Source organism: Anopheles maculipalpis, chromosome 2RL, assembly GCF_943734695.1.
Source record: "Anopheles maculipalpis chromosome 2RL, idAnoMacuDA_375_x, whole genome shotgun sequence".
NCBI classification, from domain to species: Eukaryota; Metazoa; Arthropoda; class Insecta; order Diptera; family Culicidae; genus Anopheles; species Anopheles maculipalpis.
The window spans coordinates 22124031-22149185 of record NC_064871.1 but is presented as its reverse complement, the minus strand read 5'-3'; the positions used below and the strand labels follow the sequence as shown (position 1 = coordinate 22149185).

The 25155-nt window shown below is 44.7% G+C and overlaps 5 protein-coding genes across 7 annotated transcripts in view; 4 read left to right on the top strand and 1 right to left on the bottom strand.

Annotated features, from left to right (window-relative positions):
- The window catches only part of LOC126557604 (protein arginine N-methyltransferase 1), a 724795-nt gene that overhangs the window by 509392 nt on the left and 190248 nt on the right, over positions 1 to 25155 (top strand). The gene's annotated exons all lie outside the window — the stretch shown is intronic.
- LOC126558812 (uncharacterized) overlaps positions 1 to 25155 on the bottom strand; it is a 174066-nt gene that overhangs the window by 98663 nt on the left and 50248 nt on the right. The window lies entirely within an intron of this gene.
- The window catches only part of LOC126558592 (60S acidic ribosomal protein P0), a 321090-nt gene that overhangs the window by 266586 nt on the left and 29349 nt on the right, over positions 1 to 25155 (top strand). The window lies entirely within an intron of this gene.
- Positions 8994 to 24470, top strand: LOC126558918 (ATP synthase subunit O, mitochondrial). 2 transcript variants are annotated; one of them, XM_050215007.1, is made up of 3 exons: positions 8994 to 8998; positions 23754 to 24200; positions 24268 to 24470. In XM_050215007.1, the coding sequence occupies exons 2-3, from the start codon at positions 23916 to 23918 to the stop codon at positions 24421 to 24423; spliced, it is 441 nt and encodes a 146-aa protein (XP_050070964.1). In that variant the 5' UTR covers positions 8994 to 8998; positions 23754 to 23915; the 3' UTR covers positions 24424 to 24470. The 2 variants fall into 2 exon arrangements, with proteins under 2 accessions (XP_050070964.1, XP_050070963.1); XM_050215006.1 differs by lacking the exon at positions 8994 to 8998 and adding an exon at positions 23435 to 23571.
- On the top strand, positions 16259 to 21801 carry LOC126558537 (elongation of very long chain fatty acids protein). Its single transcript, XM_050214560.1, has 7 exons — positions 16259 to 16400; positions 18964 to 19071; positions 19242 to 19322; positions 19422 to 19584; positions 20932 to 21068; positions 21155 to 21313; positions 21395 to 21801. The coding sequence occupies exons 1-7, from the start codon at positions 16260 to 16262 to the stop codon at positions 21590 to 21592; spliced, it is 987 nt and encodes a 328-aa protein (XP_050070517.1). The 5' UTR covers position 16259; the 3' UTR covers positions 21593 to 21801.

Here is a 25155-nt window from a genome sequence, read left to right as displayed (position 1 = left end):
ACAACTGACCAAATCGAGCAATCGACAGCTTCCGAGGCTGGCGGTGTCAACGCGACTGCCATTACCGTGACAGAACTCATGGCCAAGGTTGTGCTGCTGCTATCCGGTGCACGTGAAGATGCTTTTATTTGTGAGGATTCTTATCTATATGTGTTAAGGATTTTAGTGCCGTACTGCTATGTGATGTCACGCTTGAATTGGCAGCCTATGTCTCTGCATAAGCCGCACTTAAAACAAGCGTAATATTTGCAATCAAATAAACACCTCATTAACTTACGTCAATTTAATTATCCTTTCTTTGCTTAGTTTAACCACTTTCATGATGACACCACTATTTCTTTGAACTAAACAATGCATGAATGAAACCCAAAGTAATACTCAACGTGACGGTAACCCCACGGCGATAAGTTACCATTCTGTTGTGATGCTTTTGCGCAACTACCGGCATGTGTTAATCGATTCTGTCGAATCGTGCAAGAAAGTAATATAGTATACCCATCTACTCGATCGTTGTCGAGACAATTAACTGATCATCGTGATGTGATTCAAACACAACAACTCCCACCCCACTGGCGGGAAAACACCAAGTGTGACTAGAGCGTGAGAGGCAACGCCCCATTCAGGCACGGGGGAGGAATTTGGAGGGGTGAAAAAATTTCCGCTTCAAGACACAGTGGTGACGGCTCCCTAAGCAAGGGCGGCCCGTCGGGAAAGCGGAAGGTTACGGCCAGGCAATAAAGTGTTTACAGCTAAAGGAAAGAAACGGATCTAACCGAGGGCCAACCGTCCTTGTGCACGCTCTATACACTAACCTTGACACTATACACACACACATGATAGTATCGGACATTCGCCACGCTGCAGCTGCATTTCGTTCCGATGTTGGATGCGTTTCACTGCGAACAGAGAACCGGGACAATCCCGCCCAGCAGCCAACATAATGCTGTCTCATCGTGATGTGTTATTCTCGATCTTTCTGCTGTTGCTATCCTGAAATTTTCCCAAACGGGATTTCTAATGTCTACGATTCGAAAAAGAAAAGCTGACCCCGTTAGATTAAGGCACCGTAGAATGTGTAGCTTCACGCACAATAGAGGAGAGATAGAGAGAGTCAGTTTGGGTTTTACGTTTTGGCAAATATTTCCCCATTCGTATCGAAAGGCATTAGGTAGTACTGGCGTGGCACTAAAACCACCAAGCTTTTGTTCGCTGGAACGTGTGTCCAACATAGAGGCGGAAAAAACAAGAAACCGGTCTAAAAGATTTCAATACCGTTCAAGCGACGAACGAGCGACCATCTGCCTGCTCGCGGAATACTTTCTTGTAACGCCAGACACAATTCGATAAAATATCGCATTCCGGATGCTAATGAGTAGACTGTATCACCCGCCGATATTTTTATACCTACACACACAGCAGTAGCAGCGATGTACGAAAAGATGATCTTTTGTCTACGCATCGCGAGCCCACGAGGACGTTTTGTTTACGGTTATTTCTCCTTGAGCAAGATCGCAAAATTTTACCACCAACTTGTTCTCCTCGATCAATGGTACAGGTCGAGAACCCTGCACGGAGTTGCGCATCATCATCATGATCGTGGTCATTCGTAGCACGAGACGATCTACCGGCCAATGACACAAAATCGAAACTACCACACTGCTAGCTACAGCGTCTAATCAAGCTGTTTAACAAACCACAAAGAACGTTTCGCACCAAAGAACGTTGACACACACACACACCTGATCCATCTTGGCTCTGTTCCCTACCGGATCTGGACAGGGGAACAACACCCTCTCCCGGTAAGCTAAGCGAATATGCTAATTGCGACACAGCGATCCCTTGTCATTCTCGTTCCTGCCTAAAACCATCTGTATGATCTTGCTCAGAGATTCTTCGTGAAATCAGTACCGGACCAGCAGGGCCCATAAAGGGTTCATTCAATTCCATTTCAATTCTATCACGCAACATCCAGTAAACATCAGCCGGTTGAGTGTGCTGCGGTAGGGAAGCAGACCGGATTGTATGACGAGATTTATGAGCGAATCATTCGGAGGTCATCCAAATTTTCACTCCTACGCCATCGCAGCACGTGACTCGCGTTTTCTCTGCACTAATTAATGCTTCTTGCAGTTTCAGCTTCTTTCGATACTAATTACATCTGTCTCTACTGACGCCCTCTACTCCAACATCTCCCCCAAAACGAAAAGGTCAGTATACATTTTTCGGTCTTTGTTCGGCTATCTGCTTGCCCTTTGTCTGTTTCAATTTCTTCTTCTTGTCGTGCTTGCGTTGGGTGCACCGGTTCATGCCCCAATTACCTTGGCTCAATGCCGGTCACAGATTAGGCAACAAATTTTAAAACTTTACCGAATGTTTTAGTATGCGGAGGAATTCGATTGAAAGCGGAGAGGGTGTAAAAGATCGTATTTCTGCTATAGTCGGTTTTTTTTTTTGCATACTTCTTACTGTTGATAGCACTACCACGGTGGCTGTGCAAGAGCTCCAGTTGAAGGGCACATTACGCTGCGAACGGGCGCAAGAAGACGGACAGCCGTGTTGGTCCGTGAAGGAGAAAATCCTGCTCCCAAATGGGCCAAGTTTAACAAGATAAATTTTGCGACTACGATGGCGATGGCCGTGCTTGCTGGGGGAGATTTCAGTGCAGCGGTTCGACATTTGCTACTACTGCTACCACGGTCTCGTGCCGTCCATGGTTACAATTTTTCGAGTTAAACCGGCACCATGAAACACAAACGCACGTTGGGGCGAATGGGAGCGAAACAAAAGTACGAAAGAGTGATAGAGACAGAGGGAGTGAGTGCAATCTGGATGCAAGTGGACGTTGGATGCATCTTTGTGCTGCATCGCGCTGGGAAAACTGGTTGGGGGAGTATTGTCGTGTGCACTTGACCACCAGATCACTGGCTGAAGCCATCGAACGGCCTACCAACGGAGCGTTTGTTAGCGGTCTAGAGAAGAGCTTGGTGTGTATAATCATTGCCATGATGCTCTGTTCTTAGTGCGATCAAGCAAGACAGCATGGAAACGCGACATCGGCGGACATCTGGGAAGGGACACCGATCGTCCATAGTAATTGGTTAGCGAGGGAGCTGTGTTGGAATTTCCGTCCCAAGCGACCACAGCACATCAGCACGAAAATGAGATTGCGCGAACAGGGTTGATAGCATATCCACCCTTCGGTTCGGAACCGGCTTTTCGCCGATTCGTTCCCGATCGTATTCTACAGCGACTCTGGCAGGTTCTTGTCTGCGGCTGGAAGAAGCGTCGGGAGTACTCCGTGCATATTGGAACGCGTAGTATTAGTAGTAGCAGAAAGCAACTTTAGCAGTAGTAGTAGTGATTATTTCTCTCTAGTATGGGTATCCATTCTACAGCGAATCCAGGTGGATTCGCTATGGAATCACACCCGTTGTGTGCGATCGCTAGCTTTGTGTCGCCATCGATCGTACGCAACGCGGGTTCGCCGCGATCTGGTGGTGGGAACGCGAGCTGCGGCGAAGAAGCACCGTGGGTCGGGTGGCGATCGTGAGGAGTGGGGTCGATATATAAAACAACGATGTCGCGATAGCCAAAAACTCATTTCGCTCGTAACAGTCGCTTGATCCACGCGCGACCACAACGCCGGGTGTCCGGACCTAGGATATATTGAGTATTCCCTGCTTTGCCGAGTCTGGCGAGATCCTGCAATATCTGGTACGTGGTGGTGCTTTGTGCGCTCTCGGATTTTTATGTGTTGGTGTATGTGCATGAGTGAGTGTGACTAGTGAAGGGGGAGTAATTCTACTTCCACCCTTAGGGACAATTTCATCCACTTCCGGTGGATCCAGTGTTCCGTGTTACAGTGTACGATTCCCAGTGTATTGGAGGCATATTGGTAAAGAACCCCCGTTAGGCCTCCTGCTTGTCGGTGCTGAATCAGCAGCATTTTTCCAATTCCCCAAGCCGTGTGCGCAATATGCCCGTGTGTACACTTGTGGTGTGGTAGGCATTTTACCGCTGCTGACGATATAGTCCGAAAGCACCTGGACCTAACTTATGAGCTATCGGTACAAATTACCGAATCTGAATTGGGACGGATTTAGCATCGTTAGCGCAGTGCGCCAAGTGTGTTTGTAAGCAGTTTTGTTTTTTTCCTACCGCCAGTGACTGCACTTTTTCGCTCGACGCCCGTTTTCGAGGGAGACTGTGGCGCTCTGTTTGGGAGCAGTAATTTATTAGAAAGGTAAGTCCCACTTTTTAGGATACACGATCATTAGCATACATGCTTGTGGCTGTGTGTTTGATCGTGTATGTGTGTATGGATCACTATGTTTGTGGGTTTAGAGGTGAAACTAGATAGTTTCGGTTACATATGCACCCGTATTGCTTTCTAGTGGGAATTTACCATACAATCCTTTCTAGTAGTTTGGGGAACAACCACACAATTGATCCTCCAAATCAACCACGGTGAAGCTCATCGTTTTATGCTGTGAGTGGGCTTTTGTCTAAAAAATTGTTATAAAATGAATGATTGGTCATTGGTAGGTGCTTGATTGATTGGAACGGCATCGGTACGGACCACCAGACCGACGCACCAAGAAGACGAAAAAAAAGGTGTTTAATTCGACTATCTCTAACCGGTTTGCGCCCGGAATCCCGTGTTTGGTGACCACTGGTGGGACGTTTCGCTATCGCCCGAGGGGGACGAAAACCCATTGTGCGTCCCCTTGTGTTCCGGCAAACCATGGTTACGCGAAGGTTCACCATTCAATCGCACGGATCTTACGATGGCCTTATGTAAGCGAAATTCGGTCAAACCCGGCGATCGGGTCGGACCGTGCTCCGACCGGACCTCCCGGGTGGGATTGGCATCCTACTACCACCCGCTCGCCCAATCACCCTCTGACACACACACACTCTCTCTCTGTCTCTCTCATAGCTCTCCCTTTTCCCACTGTGTGTGATGTGCTATGCAGCATCATTTACCACCCTGTCTGTCTGGCATCACAAGTTCCTAGGAGTTGTGGTGTGATTCGTGATCATCTACAGACTCTTGTGTTGCTGTGCCAAGGTGCGGTCCCGTGTGTCATCTGGTTAGTTAATTTATTTTAATTTTCGAGGCTACCTTATCGCCCATGGAATGAAGTTGAGGAAATGATATGTCTGCACGATTGCATCAACTGTCAACCGAACCTGTGGTGTGCCGGATTGGTCATAAGCTAACTCGATTTCAACCGCAATCACCGCTCACTATGACCGTGAAGATAGGCTGAAAAGTGAAACCCTGTGCATGTGTTGCTGTTTGTGTGCCCGATCAAGGCTTTGGATGTGCAAAATGTGCTTAAATTGTTATGATCCACAACGTGCCGAATGCTGGGAACAGTGTCGACGACTGTTGCAAAGGTCATTCGGGTACGATCCTCCTCCGAAAGTGGACCAACGAACAGCACTTCCCAGCGGGAGGGAAATTCCAAAACAGACATACGGCTCGATTCGAAGCTCGACCAAAATCCGCCAAATTGGAAAATAAACACCCATCGATGACGGTGTTAACTGCTACCAAATGGGTTCATTCAGCGTTGGCGCATACAGACACACACGGACACGATCGTCATAAATCCCGCCAATAAACAATAATGTTGACACACACACACACACACACATACGCTTTCTGGCTACAATTAAATGCTGCGTGGTCGCATTTTTTCCTACTGCAACCATGCCACGAGCAGTGAGCACCGGTTTTCTCACCACCAGGAACAACTGCAAGCGTGCAGAAAAGTTGTGTGAAGCAGAGAAAACTCCAACTGATCGGTCGAACTGTTGGGGAGCAGGTGCCTGCAGGAAAAATTAAATTTACTGTTTGGTGTAAGTGCTTCATGAAAATGCCTCGTTTTTTTTTGCCTTCTGACTGCACCAGCTAAGAATGAAAACAAAACTGCAACCAACACTCTAATGAGTGTAAACAAGCAGCATTTTACATCTCCGATACATTGTAGACCAAATTGTAAACTGTTGCCATTAAATAACCGCCTGACGACAGTGAGTCTGTTTAAGCCCAACGCGACACACCGGCTTAGCCGTTTCTTCCGATGGAAAGGCGTCACTTCCCGCACAATAGGGCAGCTAACACGAACCCTGTCATAACGTAATCAACATCCAATCGCCAACCCAAACCAACCACATCACCACCCCGGCCAATCACTGTCGGTGGTTAAGTGAAAGTAAAGCTTTACCAGCGGATGTTGTTATCTGCATAGAGACATAGTGTTGTTTCGTTGCCACGTGTCATCGGCAAATCAGACGAAATAGCCGTGAGACACTATTTCGTACACTTCTTCAAGCATCATCTTGAAGGTAAAGCGTGTGTCCCACAAAAACTCATGGGTCAACGCGCTTCATCTGCGCGAAGGACTTTGCGTGTCCTCTGTGCTTTGAGTGCGGGAAGAAAATTTTAAACGAATGAGAGTGAAAATGAAAATCATGCCGCATCGATTAACCTCCAGCCAGCGGCACGGAACGAATCTTTCACGCCAGCTGGAACGTTGCACCACGGTGGGAAAGGGCGTTTGGTCGTGAAAATGCTTTTTTCAAGGTCCGAAGGTGCCAACTGACCTAATGGCAGGCGATAAAAAGATCCACCACGACGGGCTTTGTTTGTTATGGGTTTGGGAGGTGGGTGAGGATGTTTTTGGAGTGAATTGATACGGTCCAAAGATTGGAATGGATAATTAGGTGGCAAGATAAACTTATCGCAAAATTGCTTCCTTCGCATGCATCCGTTACAGTTTGGCGCATCGTACCGTTTCTGGCACATTCTACCATAGTGGTGCTTTATGGCGCAACTACTTAGTGGCGTACCATGATGACTGACCGATGGTTGTTGGAAGCTGGCAAAACAAATTTCATGACCACCTTGCGGAAGACTCTGTCTGTCTTCGCACCACTTTGGAAGGTGTCATTTGTTTAAATGAGGGCACAAAGGCTGCGTCGACTGCGTCAATTAAGAGCTCATCAGCCTTTGAGCTATGCTTCACAAAATGCTAGATGACGCGTGAATTTGGCCACATTGGGACACACAAACTGGAAAGAAAAGGTTTGTTTTTTCTTCCCTCATTCTTTTGACAAATAATTCCAGGAAATGGAGTAACAGAAGAAAATCTCCTAAAAATAACCGCAACCATTATGTGGTTAGTTCTTGCATTGGGACATGTGTCAGCTTGAAGAGATGCGGCGGAGACGACATTCAAGTGATAAATTGATTCGCACGCGTATCGTGAAGAGCATTTGAAGAACTTAATATTACACCAAATGGCCGTTCAGGTGAAGAAGTGCCTGTATGGCAGATGTTAACTCTCCGATCTGTCTGTTGATGTCATTCCGGTCTGTCTGCTGATGTTCCGTGGGAGAAGTGTGAGTTCTGCAAAATCTCAGAATGATCGTTGAGAAGAAAAAAAAAACTGCGCCTTACGAATATTCCAATCGAATCGTTTTAATTTTATGGGGTTGAAAAATGTTCCCCTACGATTTCCACCAGCACCAATCACACCAAAATTTCAAGTTTTATAATTTTTCTTCGCTATTGTTCAGGCGAGAGCAGCATCAGCTTTTGCTACCACCTAGGCGGTATACGCGCTAATAGCAACGTTACATCATACCGGTCAATGCGCCGCTTATGAAGCTGCGGTATTATTTATTTGATTTTATTGCTGGCTGATTTTCTGCTCGTTTTTTCCACCCAAAGATGCTGCCCCATAAGTCACGGAGCGCACTCAGAAAACTCTGCAAGACGCAGTTGTGGTTGTAAACCATGTAATATAATTGCAGTTCACCGACGATCGCTTTATCCCCTATCCACAAGTTGTCTGGTTTTATTTGTTCATTCAGAGCACCAAACTGACCTTTCACACTCCGATATTGCTGGTGCGATTATTTAGTGTCATTGCTGCACTGCTGCTGACGCGTGTGTATAGGTTGCTCCATTTTTCGCATTTTTTCCAAAATTTCACACACCTATTTGGCCATTCCGGCTTGGACAGTACGACTCAGAGGTGTGTGTTTTTATGCTTTTTTTTACCTCCCTCTGAAGTCCCAAAGAGCAACGGCATGACCTAATCCCATGCTCGATCGTACCGATCCATCGATGGCGATCGCCTGTGACGCGACGATCATTATGAGTCAAGTGGGTTCGAAACGTCGTCCAAGTGTGTCTGTGTTTGTAAGTCTTTGGCGTGTTTTTTTTTTTTTTTGGGCTACCACATCTTTTTTTTCCTCTTTGCAACCGATTTGCATCTCACCTCACAGCCCATTCCGGCGCGGCCAAGCGCAACGCTTCTTCAACCCTTCAGCAAAGCGACGCGCAAACCTGATGCGATGAATAATGCATCTGTTGCTCTCGTCCGTCTCAGCGGCTTGCTTGCTTGCCACTTTTCACTCTCGTCCCGGTTTTCGCTTTCGCGTCTTGGCTTTCGCGTCCATATTCGCGCCACACATAACAGCAGCGCATTCAAATCGGTCGACACCAGCCGTTCGGATGCTGCAACCATTCGCCAAACCATTCGTGGCCTCTTTTCGAGCGCCAATTCCAGGCTGGCTGGTTCCATTTCGCTGCGATTACATGATGTAATACGGGTGCGACGCTTCGGGGGCCGTACGCATTCATCCCTCCCTAGGTCGGACCGGTCACAGACACCCGGTACAGTTCGCGCACCGTTTTTGCCGTCGTCCCGGCCGAAGCTCAAGGTTGTTTGCTCGGTGAAGATCCAACCCCGACCCGACAACATTTTAGCATAAAAGCATGACGGGCAGTGTCATTTTCAACCGTACCTTCCTCGCTCGGCTGTGCCGAACGCCGTGTACGTAACGGTCGTCGCCGGTCGCATAAGCCGAGGCCAATGTAAACAACATGCCCATCTACACAGCGTGCGTTTGTGCGAGTGTTAGCACCCTACAGGTGTAAAGGGCCGACCGGGCGACCCGAAGGTCGTCCACTGTTCTCGTGCACCAGTTCTCGCACAACTGTCCCTTCACGGGGCACTTATCAAAGCGTTCCATTTCTCCACCTCCCTCAATCAATGATCCGTCTTATCGACGTCGTACGGCGAGCACGATGCGCAATTTCTGGCAACGCAACCGCACACGTTTGATCCTTTGGCGCTAAGGTGGCGCGTGCATGCAAACGATCCGATTAGCCTTGAACGCGAACCACCCACGATGTGTGGAGTTTTCGTGGAAGAATTCAACGCCATGTTTGCGGGCTCATCCGCACAATAATTGCGGCACGGACGGGTGACTGTCCCTTTCCGCAAAAGCACGTTCAGGAGGATTGAAAGATGTGACTGAAGTTTAAGTTCCTGGAAAACATAACATCCTGCTTTTGTTAGACAAAGATCTCATTGCTCAGCTTTTGAGGACACAAAGGCTGATGTAACGTAGAACTTTACAACTCGAAGTTAAGATAGAATTGTAATACATTGCTGGCAAAATAATCTATTCACCACAGTGAGCATATTTAAAATACCAAATCTAACAAGACAGCATTTGAAGCTAAAAGCGTCGCCTAAACCTTCAACTTCACAAATAAGATTAGACCTGGCTAACCGGCGCGCTAATACAGTTACCAATTTGAGTGTAAGGTCCCACGAGAAACCCAAAAACCTGCCGCAGACCACTATCTGCACAGCATACAAAGTGTGCCCATTAGGGATTGGAGCATGGGATTCGTCCTAACACAATCCGCCATCTAGCTTCGAAAGTCGCGGGTCGCTGGCGGATGTATCTGGGCACCGTACGTGCCCGTGAGCTTAAAGTGCGTTTCGTTGTTCAACCATCTATGCGCGCACGCGTATGTGTGCCTTTGATCATGCATGTTAGCATTGAGCGGCGTCATGTTTGCTTATCATCACGATGGCCAAACGAACGGGCGACGACGATCCTTGCATTTGCCTAACAAACTCGGCCATGGTTGGTCGGCCGAGTGGAATCGGGTCAAAACCGGTAGAACCGTGCAGCATCCACACCAGCAGCTCGATCGATGGCATTGATGGATTGGGACAAAAATCGGTATGCTTCAGGTGTACGAAAGCCTAAAACTATACGGAAAACCACACGAATCAATAGAGCACTCCTCCCTCGGTCACGGTGTGAATCTTCACACTTTCAATCAAGCATCAAACACGGCAATGATGATGCGCTTTGGCCCTCGCCACGGCTCCACGGGTGGTGCTAAGCGTCCGAAATTGAATAAACATAAACACTCGGCGCACTCGCACAAACACTCTTGATGGATTAATCTAACCGATTCGATCGCTGCCAATGAAGCGTAAGAAAATGGGTTAAAATGCTAATAATGTTTACATTCAGAAGGAAACCTACCACTAAAAAACAATAGCGCTACTTATTATGCATCGATTTGCTAAATATTCCGGTTTGCAAAACCAACAACACACGATAAAAAAAATTCTTATGCAATGATTTTAAATTACACTTTATGGAAACGAGAAATACAAAACAACAGTTAGCTTGTCGTCGTGCGTCACCAAGCGCGCTTTTGCAGGAAATTTCCTTCATTTTGTCACCGCAGCCACAAACGATGCGGGCGGGAATTAACTGCTATGTGGTGTTAATTACACCGTGCCAGCAATCCCTCCGTACCGTAGTCGCTGACAAGATCAAGTTGAAGTTCAGACCTGCATTTGCAGTGATTTTTTTTTCGCTTAAAAGGGGCAAAACCCACCCGGTTTTGCTATCGAAACGTCATACAACACATCTCCGAGCTAGAAAACCTGTCCAGTGTCTGCCCATGTTTACTAACGGTAATTGATCGCAGGCCGTCCCTTGCCTTTACTCACCTACCAGTCGGTTACCTTTGGCCGGTTTACATTTGTGTAATAACAACGTCATCATCGATGCCAAGTGCGGCCGCTACTGGAGAACGGCTAGACATCGAGAGTTCTAGAAGTAGCGCCATCTATCGGGTGGTACTTACTGTCAACGAGTAAGCCCATTCCATCGTATACTTAACGCACCCCTGTCTAGTCGCATTTTCGAAGTGGAATATTTTATCTCCAACAAGCTTTCCTGTCAGCTGGATTTTCTCCATTTCCAGCACTTGACCACAGCACAAAAAACAAACAGGACGCAATAGTCTTTGCGTCACACGCACTGTTCCATATTCATAACGATTGGTACGATTGCACCGATCGGTGTGGGAAGAAGATTAATTGATTATAATTAAATCGTTCCATCATCCTGGCAATGGGATTCCTGTTTTTTTTTGCCATACAACATTTAATTGTTCGCAGACAAGGAAAAAAGCGAAGGGTGTGTTCTAAGTGTATGCAGTAGTTGTGTTGAAGTAGTTAACGCCTTAGATCGTTAATCACTTTCCACTTGCTTGACATTTCGAGCTAGCAGCTTAGCTAGTGGAGCATCCTAAACTAGTTTTTTAAATGCACGCCTGTGATGTGGTGTATAATTTTGCTTTGGCTTATCTTACCCAACCTTGCCCAACATACCTATTTCGCCAATCTCAAAAAAGAGGATCAACCACAAATCCAAATATAGCGTCGTATAAAGTGGAACGATATTTTAATAAGCTAAGCGAGCTTGGTGAAGTTTATTAATTATGCAGTTACGATTAGTTGCTGGTTGGGTTGGCTGCTTCTAATCGAACCATTCGTATGCACCACCAAGCTGAACAGTTAACAATAAACTATAGCGAATCAGATCGATCGCAGGGTTGTGCATTAACATCCGAGCCACAATCATCAACAAAATGAAGCGTCCAAAGTGACACTTTAAATTGTACATTTACTTACAAACACGTTACGCTCTCAGCCAAAGCATGCTTCTCATCCGGGGTAAATCCCCATAGACACTAGAAGAAAAAAAAACGAGCAACCGACAACAAGCCGGCTTAATTACGCTGGGTTAACATTCCTGTCGGGGTGGCCGGTATTGCATGGTGTTTGTTTGCGATGTTTTGCGACAAAAGGGTGTTGCGTTCGATACCTCATTTAATTACCCATTTGCCATTGACCCTATTTCGTAACCACGCTACCGGAATGTGCCCAGCAAACGTCAGCCGGGGCAATTGCTCTTACAAATACTTGCCAGCTTGCCATCGAAACCGGTGAAGTCAATTAAACTGTACCATCTTCAATGGCGCATCGTCCATTATGACAGCGTGCCAAATTTTGCCACAATACTACAAACCAACCAATACAACAACATAAAAACTCCCCAGTGCGACGATGGAGCAAGTTGTTAGATGGAGGTGGGCACACGTGAACGAGTTTCCTGCGCTAACAATCGAACGCTGGGCAGTGATCCGCACAAATCGGCACCTCAATCTTGAGCGGCACTAAAGGCAAAGAACAATAAAAACGGCTCCTTAAACTAGCATAACTACGGTATTGACACGGACCGGAATGGATTGCGAGGCGATCGTGACGGAACCAAAGCGAACGAATCGTTTCACCATTTAATCGCTCGTTCTAGCCAAACTGCGAAGGATATTATTTTATTACCCATCTCCGCTAAGGTCAGCCAAGCTAATGAGCCTTAATCGAAATCAGAGGTTGGCTGTGGTTCGGATGGCCTCGGGTGTTCGGGTGCCGTATCGGTCCGCTTTTTTTTTGCATGGGCAAACATTATTAAATGTTTCAGCTTTCGTTGCTGGCCAACCGCAAGTTTTGAGAGTATCTGTTCGATCTTGCCTAAACTAATCGATCTTTTCAACCGTGCAAAACCCATGCAAACAACTGGCCAGCCAGTCCGTTACGGCAAATGGATCTCGAGTGTTGCGCAAATCTGCCGGCCAGACAGGCAGGGTTGTGAATTCTTTTCCGAGTTTCTACTTCCCAAGGAGCGCACCCGGTAAAGGGCGCGCCCTGGACAGCGGCAACAACGGCCAACTGACCTTGCCACTTCCCCGATCGCTGGAGTGCATATAAATTGCATCATTTTCGTAAACCATAAACATGTTTCGTTACCACCGTTCGGCATACACCCCTTGGATTGTGTGTGTGTGTGTGTGTGCAGTTTATTAGAACCATTAGCTAATCTACCAGTACGGGATGTCCTCCCATGCATGCTTAAACGCGCACAGTGGTGGAACAAATCAAGTCCGTTCTTTATGCGCCCTGTGACATCGTGTAACGATCGCACCGTGAACAGCTTCAAGTTCGATAGCTAAACAAATTAATCGTCTGCCATCGTGTTGGCTGCGTCCTGTCTTGCGTGTTCAGCATGCACACGGCGCCTCGATACGCACGACTAACGGACGAACCGGAATACGAGAGTAATGCGCGTCAAAGTGACGAACCCGCTAGACGACGGTACATGACACGCGCGTTACGAAAGATTCTAATAACGGCGTGTAAGCGACGAACCCGACGGCCGCATGCAAGCGCCCATTTAACGTTGGCAGCATTAAGCGACCTTCTTTTGCATTGTGCGAACTCATCGCCCACCCACAGGGAGCCGCTTAAGACGCTCATTTGTAACGAATCTGGGGTTCGTCCAGCCCGTCTGCCACGCCTCGTCTGCGCTCCCCCAGCATTGGAGACGCGTGGATATGGGGTCAGCACGATTAGAAGATGAATAAAACAAACGGCCTCTGAAGGCTGCCAGTGTACGGACAAGTGCAGCTGCTTGCTTATATGGGCAACCATTACTGGCCGTCTCATTAGAGCCGATGGCACAACGATGACACAAAACACTTGGCCACCGCATAGCGCTAAGCACGAAAGTTCACCAACCTCCAGTTGGTGACCCTCCAGTTGATACCGTAGGGGTTGGTTAATAAAATGATCGCTTACGGCTTGGCTACGGTGACCTTTACGCCTTTACTCTTTCTTAGCTTTTAGTCGCAATCGACCGGGTACACGTGCTGCGTGATGACAGAGTGATGGTACTGTTTGGATGGCAGGTGTTTGTGTGTGTTTGATGTAGGACATCCTAGCAGCGGTGCCAGTAATCCGTGCCAATTTATTTTATTATGTGCCAAGAAAAATCTTCCCCATGAGTGCATTATTTTGTAGCATTTTACAGAACTTCGGAACATTTTTTTTTTTAATGGATAGTGGAATATTGCAAGCTTCTTGTGGGATGGGATTATGCATTCAGTTAGGGGAGATTTACAAAACGGAACGTGGAACTTTACTATCATACAGTGAAACTTCTGCTCAGTGTTTTCGTGTTCCAAATTTAAATGCAAAAATGGCAAAATAGAACATATTATCTGATAGTTTGTTTACGTAAACACGCCGTAAGATTCACATTTCAACAGGTTTACGCAAAAAATTTTTAGAGAAATTGTTGCTGCTTTTTTTTAACCTTAATTGCAAAATTCCACAGCCGCGATACAAATTTTCTCTCAATAAATGCAGAATTCATAACCGAGTATGCCCGGTATAAGGCAAAGAATAAGGAGGAAATGCCTTATTAATATGATTATAAAATTTGTTCAGCACAAGCGGTGTTGACAATATACGGCACTGGACCGTCATTATTAATTATAAATAAATAAATAAATAAAATGCAGAATTCCATTATATAATTGCAAAGTTCCAACGGGCTGACAATATTCCACTATCGATTCGAAACATACCGTAATATGGAACAAATAGCTTTATAGCTTCTTGCAATCATGTTTATTATAATTATAATTTATTTGGAATTTATAATTTTCCAAACTTTATCGATAATGCTTAAGTATCTTCTTCAACAGCTTTTGTGAGATTTTTGCAAACCGAAAAAGTTCAGTTCAAGGAGGTACATTTTATCGATAGTCAAACCAGCTAACCAGCCTTACCCTACTTTAGTGGTGATCTTTCCAGTTTCAGATTCGGTTGACATTTATATTATTCAATCCTACCATTGATTAAGCTTGGCAGTAGTGCCAGTTCCACACACTAACTGTGCAAACTATTTTTACTTTGTGGTCATTGTGTTAAGGCACAATTCTGCACTAAAGCAAAATATTTATTCACTTCCTATGAAAATGCTTCCAACAGCATCCAGCAGCACGCCGTAACACAAATCTACAGTTAGTTGCCAACTTTTATTACGCACCAGGAAGGACGTCCAGTTGCGAATGCAACATTCTACATTGGAGTTGGAATAAATATTCATTCTACCATAATGGAAGGCTAAAAACCGGCCTTCCAACCCACCGGCACTCGGACCCGACTGTACAGCATCAGCACAAGAAACGAAAACGGCGATCTTCGATCAGTCGATCGGCACTTCGAAATCTGCGCGACGATCGCACAGCAGAGAGCGCGCCCAAACCACGGAGGAGTTCTTTATTGTTTTGTTGGGGAAGTTTTCAAAACGAGGAAATGGTTTCTCCCGGTTCAAGATCTTTCGAAACGAGTTTGAGGCGTTCGTTTTCGTTCCATTAAATTAAGCCGGTACGAAATGCTTCAAAGCCGCCCCATCGACCAGCTGTTTGGCGCTGAACCGTGTGCCGGGTGGTGAATATTGGCCTTGCATCCACCAGTTCGCATTTTATGATTGTGCGATGCTTTTTATCATACTATTTATTGCTGGTTTTGCAGAATTCTACCGGATGCTTCGTGTTCTTGTGAAGGATTTTAATTTACGTTCGTCGAACCAACCATGCTCGAAGCGTTCGATTTTAGTGTTGTAAAACCAGGTAGTTCATGATTTGGAATGGCGCTGCAGTGGTAGACAGCAGGATGTATCTAGATGTTTCAAAACTTACATCACTGCAGAAGCTTCTCGATCGCTTGCTGGCGACTGCAGGAGTTTGACAGTGTTTAAACGCCCAACGACGAGTGCTTTAACTTTCCACGATCGTTCATTTTCGTCTGGTTTCGTATCCGTCAGTCGGGCGACCGGGCAATTATCAAATAGTTTAAAGGTTCCGCACATACCTTTAACATCGCACGTAAACACGGCTGAAGTGTTTGAAGTTGAAGGAGAAGAAGAAAAAGACGTCTTTACCAGCCGCACTACCCAATATGCCGGAAGTGGGTACCGTCTGGAGTTTGACATGTGTTTACGTTTGACGTCATTGCAACGCGCAAGCACAGTTTGCACAAGCGAGAGTAATCGATTGCACCGGCACGGAACACTTTCTAGTTGGTTGGACACTTCTAGAACCTTTCCTTTCACTTATTGCACGATCGCTGTTTACTAACGTGCCTACGCACATTATGCTTGTTTCTTTTGCAGCCCCATACCAACCACCACTGTAGGATAGGAAAGCAAACCACCGGAGCACCACGATGGAGCTTATCACAAACGTACACCAGGGCTGGCGGTATTTGATGGACGAACTATCGGATCCAAGGACGCGCGATTGGCCCCTGATGAGTTCACCCTTTCCCACCATTGGAATTAGTTTGTGTTATGCTTATTTCGTTAAGGTACGTACCCGAAAAGGAATCTCTGTTTGAGATCATGACAAGATGCTTTTAAAGTTTGAGAGTCGGTTTAATGGAATATATTATTTTTTTAACATAAATACATATAATAATTACATCAATATCTTACAATATTCATCCAAAAACTGCTGGAAGATAAAGATCTGACTCTGCTTCACATTGTCACGGAACATTGCACAACATGCCAGGGTCTGTACGAATTCTATTTCACCCTTTGTCTCGACCCAGTAAAAGGTCGTTTTATTCCCATCCACTCCGAAAACACATAAATCTTCCAGTGGTTGCAGCATTGCAAGATGCATTTACTTTTGAAAAAATCCACCAAACCTCATCAAGCACCACACTCCTGGGAAGGTCTACCGGGAAGAAAGGAGACGCCTGGTGCCTTGGTCATCCATATCCCTTCACCGATAACACTGCACATGACCTTGCACAATAGCAACCACAACAAACATAAAACAAGTGAATGTGCATTCGGCTCGAGAAGCATTCGGTCAAGCAAGTTTTTTTTTTTATTTTTAGTAAGCCATCGCCAGATGCATTTCTCACATTAGCCTTCGAAACTTTTTTATGTTTACCGTATCGTTTTCGGCGATGAAATAACCCTGAACTCACATGCCAAGCGTGTACGTGCAAATTGAAACGTGACGGGAAATGGTGACTTCTTTTGGTAGCGGGAACAACCACATCACCCGTGTGCAAGTTCATTGTCATAACACAACCGGTCCCGGTGGGACGGTTGCAACATGATGCGTTTGAGATGCGTTCCGCGAGAAGTTTTGTAACCTTGGCACGGACGTCTTAGGATGCGCTGTAATTTTACACCTCCAAAACAGTTTCGTATCGAAAAAAACGGAAGAATTACAACGGCTGTTTGCTTCTTGTAACGGTTTAAAGTGATGTATGCTCGGGTACACATAAAAAAATGCTTTGCACATCCAGCTTATATTGCATTTCATCCATATTTCTGACATTTGTGCAATACAGTACAATATTGGAGCCGTGTACTGTAAACTTCATTGAGTGATCTTGAGTGAACTGCAATTGGTTTTATCGCATTTTTTTAAATTATCAATTTATTTCATTAAGTCTGTTGAGTTGAGCGGTTAAAAATACACCACTGTGGACTGGCTGGGCAAAAGAACGATCAATTCTCGAGCTTTCTCGCAAGCTTCTTTGGTAGCATGCGCAATGGGTGGAGTTGGCGACCACAAGATTCCTCGTCGGCCATTCGCATAGGGCCTCTAAACAGCTTGATCGCTGCTAGAGCAGTGTCAGAAAATTGTGTGAAGTCAGATGGTTGGGCTAGAATTTATCAAAACCAGTTCCTTTCGTTGATCTTCGACGAGACGACGAGTAAGTCTTATATAAAATTTTTTCAGCCTGAAAATGTTGGCTTAAACAGCACGATTTGAAACTTGTGTTACACTCTTTTTCTTAGCAAAATGCTGAGCATGAATCCATTTTGGGTACGACTATACCCCCGTGATCTAACACAATTTTCCCATGCAGAATGTGTTTGCTGCGTTCTTGAGTTTGCTCTGTTTTATATCTACCATTTTGATGATCATCCGCCACGTGGTTTGGTACGTGGCACACTTAAACCGTTTTAATTGAGTAATAAATACTAATTTCTTTGCTATGATGCACTCTAATATCCATACACACTATGTTGCTTTTATGCCAGTGTTTTTTATCTCTTTTTGAATCCGGTAATTGAAGCTAAACGCACCATGCTAATGCTTGTCGCTGTTTTATTCGTACCAACATGGCCAACACTTTAAGTTTCGAGTAGCTTTTCCTAAACTTGAATAAATTGTTTGGGGCGCGTATGTTAATAGTTACACAATTACGAATCACCTGATTTTCAAAAGCTTTGAATTAATTCATCACGCTCTCAACAGTGTCCAGTGTACAGCCGATTAAATATACATTAGTACAATAATTAATGATCAACAAAATGATTCCTTCGTGAATTGGAAAATAAAGTAAGATTGTTTAAAATAATGCAACATATTGTTTGATTAAAGACAGACGATGAAGATAATTCAACAAAAGTTAAAATAAATTAAAAAATATTCAATGCCAATACCAATGCCAGTGCCTCATTAACTGAAATGAATAAATTAATCTGTCTTAAAATTATCATATAAATTAGTAGAACCTAATCTGCCATTGAAGAAGCAGCCAGTTCACGATATAACTGTTAAGCGTCCATTTTGTTACAAGCACGATCCTTCCAGGATGAGCAATAGCAGCCTTGGAATTGTCCGCTCAATCACATTCTTCTGTCATGTAATCATCTTACTCGTGCACCAGTCATAAAAAGCATACTCTACTCAGCCATTCACCCGCAACAAGTTCGTTGACCTGAACTGCAGGAATCGACGATCGTGTACAGGTGCAGTTGCTAGATGCGTTTTAATTGCATCCGACGGTCAAAGACACGATGCAACCAAAGACCCTGCCTATTCCATTTCGCTAGAATCCATTGCCATGGATCCCTGCATCATTACTAATGTTTTACCTTTCCATTTCTTGCCAGGTTCTTGGCCCTAAGCTGATGGAAAACAGGAAACCCTTCGAACTGCGAAAGGTACTGATCGTGTACAACTTCTTGCAAGTGCTATTCAGTACGTGGCTGTTTTATGAGGTAAGAAGGTTCAACTCAATCCACCTACCGAAGTCGTGTAAGGTTGAATCGTTCCGTTGACCCTACGCCATCTCGAAGCTGCAGGGACACCGGTGTGATACCTTTCACTTTTTTCACCCAAGCAAAAAGATATGTAAACCAACCCCGTTCTTGATCCCGTTTTCCCGTAGGCATGCGTTTCCGGATGGTTGGCCGGGTACAGTCTGCGCTGTCAGCCAGTGGATTACTCCCGCTCACCAATGGCCATGAGGGTAAGTGAATGTGGCACGCCTATAGGATAGGTTCTTCCTGCTTATTGATCGGTTAATAACATTCGCGGATGTTTCCTTCCTGTTTTATTGCCGTTCCAGATGGCATCCGGATGCTGGTGGTACTACTTCTCGAAGTTTACCGAGTTCTTCGACACCATTTTCTTTGTGATGCGCAAACGGTACGATCAGGTGTCGACCCTGCACGTCATCCATCACGGCATCATGCCCGCATCGGTCTGGTGGGGAGTTAAGTTTACGCCAGGTTAGTATTGGGCGGGGAACTGTTTTGGGGACTATTTTGGCGCTTTGGCTTTGTTTGATCAATGGATAACTCTCTTTCGACCCTCAGTCAGCATACACACACACCTCTTTTTGCCACCATCTTTGGCAATGAGTTTCTTTTCACGCTACTGAGACGTATTGATTACCGCCCCAGCCAGCAGGCAGGTGTTTCACCTGGCCACCTTACACAATCCCGTTCGTGCAGTTAGGGAGCGCTGAAGAAATGATTTTTTCTTTTCCGACTGTAGCAAATCTTTAGCGCTGACGTTGAAGCATGCTGCCACGCTGATTTGAACAAAAATATACTCATTTATCATTTCGTTCGTGCCGTCGTAGTTCGAGGAGGTTGTCCCATAGGTCACTGTAGGTTTAGCGGCATATTTTAGGGAGGAAAGGCTTAATGTGTCACTGTAGCACTAGTACGCTCACCGGTATCACATTGGCTACCGTACTTGGCCTTTTTTGGCTAGGTAGTAGCCGAGGAATTCACTCTTTCTTCGCTAGAGGCATTTCCAAATATATACTGCTGACCTCTTGAAGATGCTTTGTTTGTGTGTTAATTGAATTCCATGCAGCATCATGATGATTTGCATGAAACAGTTGTATGACCTAAACTTCAAACATTTTGGAAGGTGACTAAAATATTAATATTGCCAACTTCTGTTTCACTTGGTTTCAGCTCTTTTAAGGCCTAAAAGATCAATTCATATATCCATTTTAAACACAGAATTATAAGAACAAATTCTTCGATAAAGCTAAAAAAATCTATTGCTCAATTCGGAGTACCTTAATGCCTGAACAATACATTTTTTGCCTTTTATATGGGTGTTCGTTCCTTTGATATAGAGCGACGAACCTACCAAGTCTCGAGTTTTCCTTTACCAGCAATATGTTCATATTAAGATCTTAATATATTGTTGTCGTGAATGACAATCTTAAACACTTGGGAGTTGAGGAGAATAGTGTGAAGAAATCTTCATGTGCAATTCCTTGACCAAGTTACTAAATTCCTTATTAACACTCAAAATTAAGCGATCCGCTTGTAGGCGCTGGTGTTTACAAGGCAGGACTGGGGGATTAAATCCTATCCAAAACCGTTCCATCGTTAAGAAGACTGACCATCCAACCGCATTATATCAACTAGTCTAGTATGCCATTCGATGGCCGACATGATCGATCGGTATGGGTTGTTAATCCAAGAAGAAAGTGAGAGGGACTCCAAAACAACTGACAGGCAACTCACCTTGGGTAGTTAATTTAGAAGAAATGAAATCTTGGAATGGGCAATTCAAAAGTTTCTGACCCTTTTATTACTCTTTACCCTCAGGTGGCCATAGTTCTTTCTTCGGACTGTTGAATACCTTGGTGCATATTGTAATGTACACGTACTACATGTTGGCTGCGATGGGACCAAAGGTACAGAAGTACCTCTGGTGGAAGAAATATCTCACAGTTTTCCAAATGGTAAGTAAACAATTAGCACACACACACACCCCCCGTGTTTTTAGGTCCACAATCTAATCAATTTTACCAATTCCAACTTCACACAGGTTCAGTTCATTCTGGTGATGGCTCACGCCTTCCAGCTGCTGATCTGGAACGAGTGCAACTATCCGATCGCGTTCGCTTACTTCATCGGTGCTCACGCCGTTATGTTCTACTTCCTGTTCTCGAACTTCTACAAACAGGCGTACACCGTGCGAAAACAGGTAAGTGGCGTAAATTCGTACCCAGATATCTTTTCAATTCAAGCGTGTAATTTTGTGAATTTATTTCATCCATCTCACCAGGCAAAGAAGGAAAAGGCTGAACAGATGGCACTCACCAACGGCAACCTCGAGTCGGTACCGAACAAGAACATCTCGAACGGACATGCGAACACGCACAGCAATGGCAAACCGGACTTTTATCAAACCATCGACAAAACGATGGAGGACAGCTACTCAACCACGCGGCATCGTGCTTTCGTCGGGTTCGGTAGTAATTAGATGCTCACGACGGATGGAACGGTGCTACAAGCCGGTGCCTTTTACTGTGATCGGTTCTGAGCTCTCCCTAATGGGCTGGTTGCTCTGCAGTGGATGAACGCGAACCAGGAGCCATTATCTGCCCATCGCCATCAAGCCCATCAAGGACTCATCCCGGGAGCTCATCTCTGATTACTTCCTGGACGCTGCCAGTGAATGTCTATTTGCAACAAAGCTAAACTAAAACACAAAAAAGCAAATTTGAGGGAATGAAAAGGGCCTTTATTCCTGGGGGCCCTTTTCAAACTTTGCAGTTAAGCATTAGCGATTGTACTTGCTTTAACTTTCTCGTATTCCTTAAGGCGCGAATCATTGCACACATCTACTTGTACGCGTCAACCAGTGGTTTGATTGCAATCGCCCCAAAACAAAAATGGTTGACCGCTCACAGCTTGGTACAGTGGTAGAAGCATAGTGTAGGAGCTTTATTAGCTGAACATTCGATAGGAGATATGTAAGCTCAACTGTAGCATTAAATAGTGTTGTAAGTCGGTAGGACCCTATATCAAACCGTGCGTGGTTGTGTACCGTTACGGTGGATGTTCAAAGATTTCTTGTACTATATTATAAGGACACATCTATTGAATGCTCATTCACTCATATGCACAATGCGTTCAGGTTCACCACCACGGCACAGGATGACCGTGCGTGTATACGTTTTGTACTGGATTTTTTTTGTTTATAGTCAGCTGTAAATTACTAAGCACTAAACGATTGTGACACAGACACACGATCGTACTTTAAACTGAATTTGTTGCCACTTGAAAGCGAAAATTTGAGACGGAAACTGTTTTCGGTTCGTTTCGATAGCCGCAATGAAAATCATTTCTTTCATTAGTATGTAACGAATGGTTAAGCGCCGATCATTCAAGAGCAATGCAATTAGTTTTGCTCGTACAAAACTGGTATTGGTGAACAATGTATGCAAAACAATAAGCTGCTACTGTACAATTACAATAAAAAAAGCTTCTAATAATAACGATCGACTGCTTTCTTTTTTTGTATGATTTAAATATTAATTAGCAATCGTTTGGTTACCGTTTGCTTGTTAAATCAACCTTTTATGTGGTGTGATGAGCTCGCTGCGTATTACATACACCTGTTCTCTCGTAATTGATTGAGCTCTTTCACCAGTGATCTAAATTTAGTTAATTAGTTAAAGTTTTGTCCTTGAAAATTGTCCTTGTCTACAAACCGTCTTCTCTCTCGTTTTTAGTTGCAGAATCAGCAACTCATTTACAACATAACCTCAGCTTTATGAAAAGGCAAGTAATGAGTATGTTTAAATATCACAAAAAAACGTTTTTTTCAATACAACGTTCATATCGAATCATATTGCTACACAAAAAAAAAGTGATAGATGTAAGTTTTTACAACAAGACGTTTAAAAATTTTGTAACTGCCCAAGCATGAAGCATATTGTAGACTCTTGTTAATTTACTTTAAATAGTTTTCTAGTTCATTCCAATCCATTCGTTTGCTTTCAACTAGAGTGTAGTACATATTAAAAAGGTTAAAAATAAAAGACTCTCGGAGCAGCATTTTTTTCGAAATATTATTTACGAAATACTACGAAATTACTATTAGCATTTTTTTGTCCTTTATTTAAGCATCAATTTATTTAACAAACTTCGAGAAAACTTGAACAGAACTAATATAAACTACTAATATCATCCCTTCAAGCATTCATAGAACCAATATAAGTTACTAATCTCATATCTTCATGCACCTCCGAATTTTAAAATTTGCCGCAATCACGTGGTCCTAATAGGATTACGCACAACTGTCAAAATTAAAATTGACAGCATGTCAAGTATGGCATGACATATGGTGCGACCCCTTTTCCATGCAATTTGACGAAAACAATCGTCTCGAAATTGTCTTATCCTATCCGCATCGACATAGCGAAAATGGCAGCCTCCGGAAAACTCTCTGTACTGGTAAGTACTTTGACCACAGCCACAAATCTACCAGCGATACGCGATTTTCGTTGGCGAGTTCTCACTCCCGCCCAATGTGCATCCTCCGTACCTCGCTGGCTGTAGGTTATGTGATGGCCATCGCAGACATACCATGCACTGTAGGGTTATGTAATTTTAAACTCCGGCAAATCCATTTACAGGCTCGTCAACTGAGTACCAGCTCGGTCGCCGCACAGCTGGTCAAACCACCGGTGCAAGTATTTGGTCTGGAGGGTCGCTATGCCTGTGCCCTCTATTCGGCTGCCTCGAAGACGAAGGCGCTGGATGCGGTCGAGAAGGACCTGAAGGGACTGCAGACCCAGATGCGCTCGGATCCGAAGATGCGCGATCTGCTGCGTGATCCGACCACGAAGCGTAACGTCAAGGCCGCCGCACTGAAGGATGTTGCAGCGAAGGTTAAGTTCAACGCTGCCACCGGCAATCTGCTGACTTTGTTGGCCGAAAATGGTCGCCTCGGTCGTCTGGACGGTATCATCAATGCATTCAGCCTGATTATGGCTGCCGAGCGTGGTGAGGTGGTGTGCGAGGTGAAGACTGCCAAACCGCTGGACGATGGACAGCGTAAGCAGCTGGAAAATGCGCTTAAGGTATGGTTATTGCCGTATCCAAATGCGACATACGTGTGCACTTTATTTGATTTGCTTCCCGTTTTAGGCATTCCTCAAGCCGAACCAAACCATCCAGCTGACGGCTCAGGTTGACCCAGCGCTGATCGGTGGTATGGTGGTATCGATCGGTGATAAGTACGTCGATATGAGCGTGGCCAGCAAAATCAAGAAGTACACCGACATCATTACGATGCCCGTCTAAATGCGAAATTGAAGCAGCAAACGCTGTCCTACGATGTAGGTTTACGGGAGGAGGAGTATCAGTGGTTACGTGTTCTAGCGGGCGGTTAGTGTTTTGCAATGGGCTATTTGTCATGCGTGTCATTGTAAAAGATGCTGACCATTATAGAAATATGAAGTTCAGTACAGCCGATAAAATAAAAATAATTTCTCCTTAAAGGAATTCCTACATGTTCAAATAGCTATTCCTATAAACATTCGATGCATTTAGTGTTATTTGTGGAGCAGAAACCTGCAATTTCAATTAAATTTTAAACTTCCATTGATTGAGAGGGAAGAATAACCGAGCGTTGGTAAATAATTTTATCAAGTACATTGTTTTAATCCATCAAAGATAGTATATTTAGCACGTGATTAGGTAAATCACTAAGGAAAGAGGACCCTGCTCGGATACAGAGAATTCTACAATTAATTTCGTCTGCCTGCACGATTCTAATCTAGCACACTGACATGTTGGCATCTGAGCCTGAGCCAAAACTAGAGGTCCAGATGGACACCTCCAACATAAGGGGTTTGGGAAGTGGACAACATGGAACGTCTGTATTATACTGACCACAGGTGTTTGCACCTGGTTGCTGTCGGCTTATAATACTAAGCATAAATAATGTTACTCTACTAGATTATGGAATTCCGATTTTGAAGATTTTGCTTTCAATCGTCACATAATACGATTCATCTCGTGTGCTGCGTACCC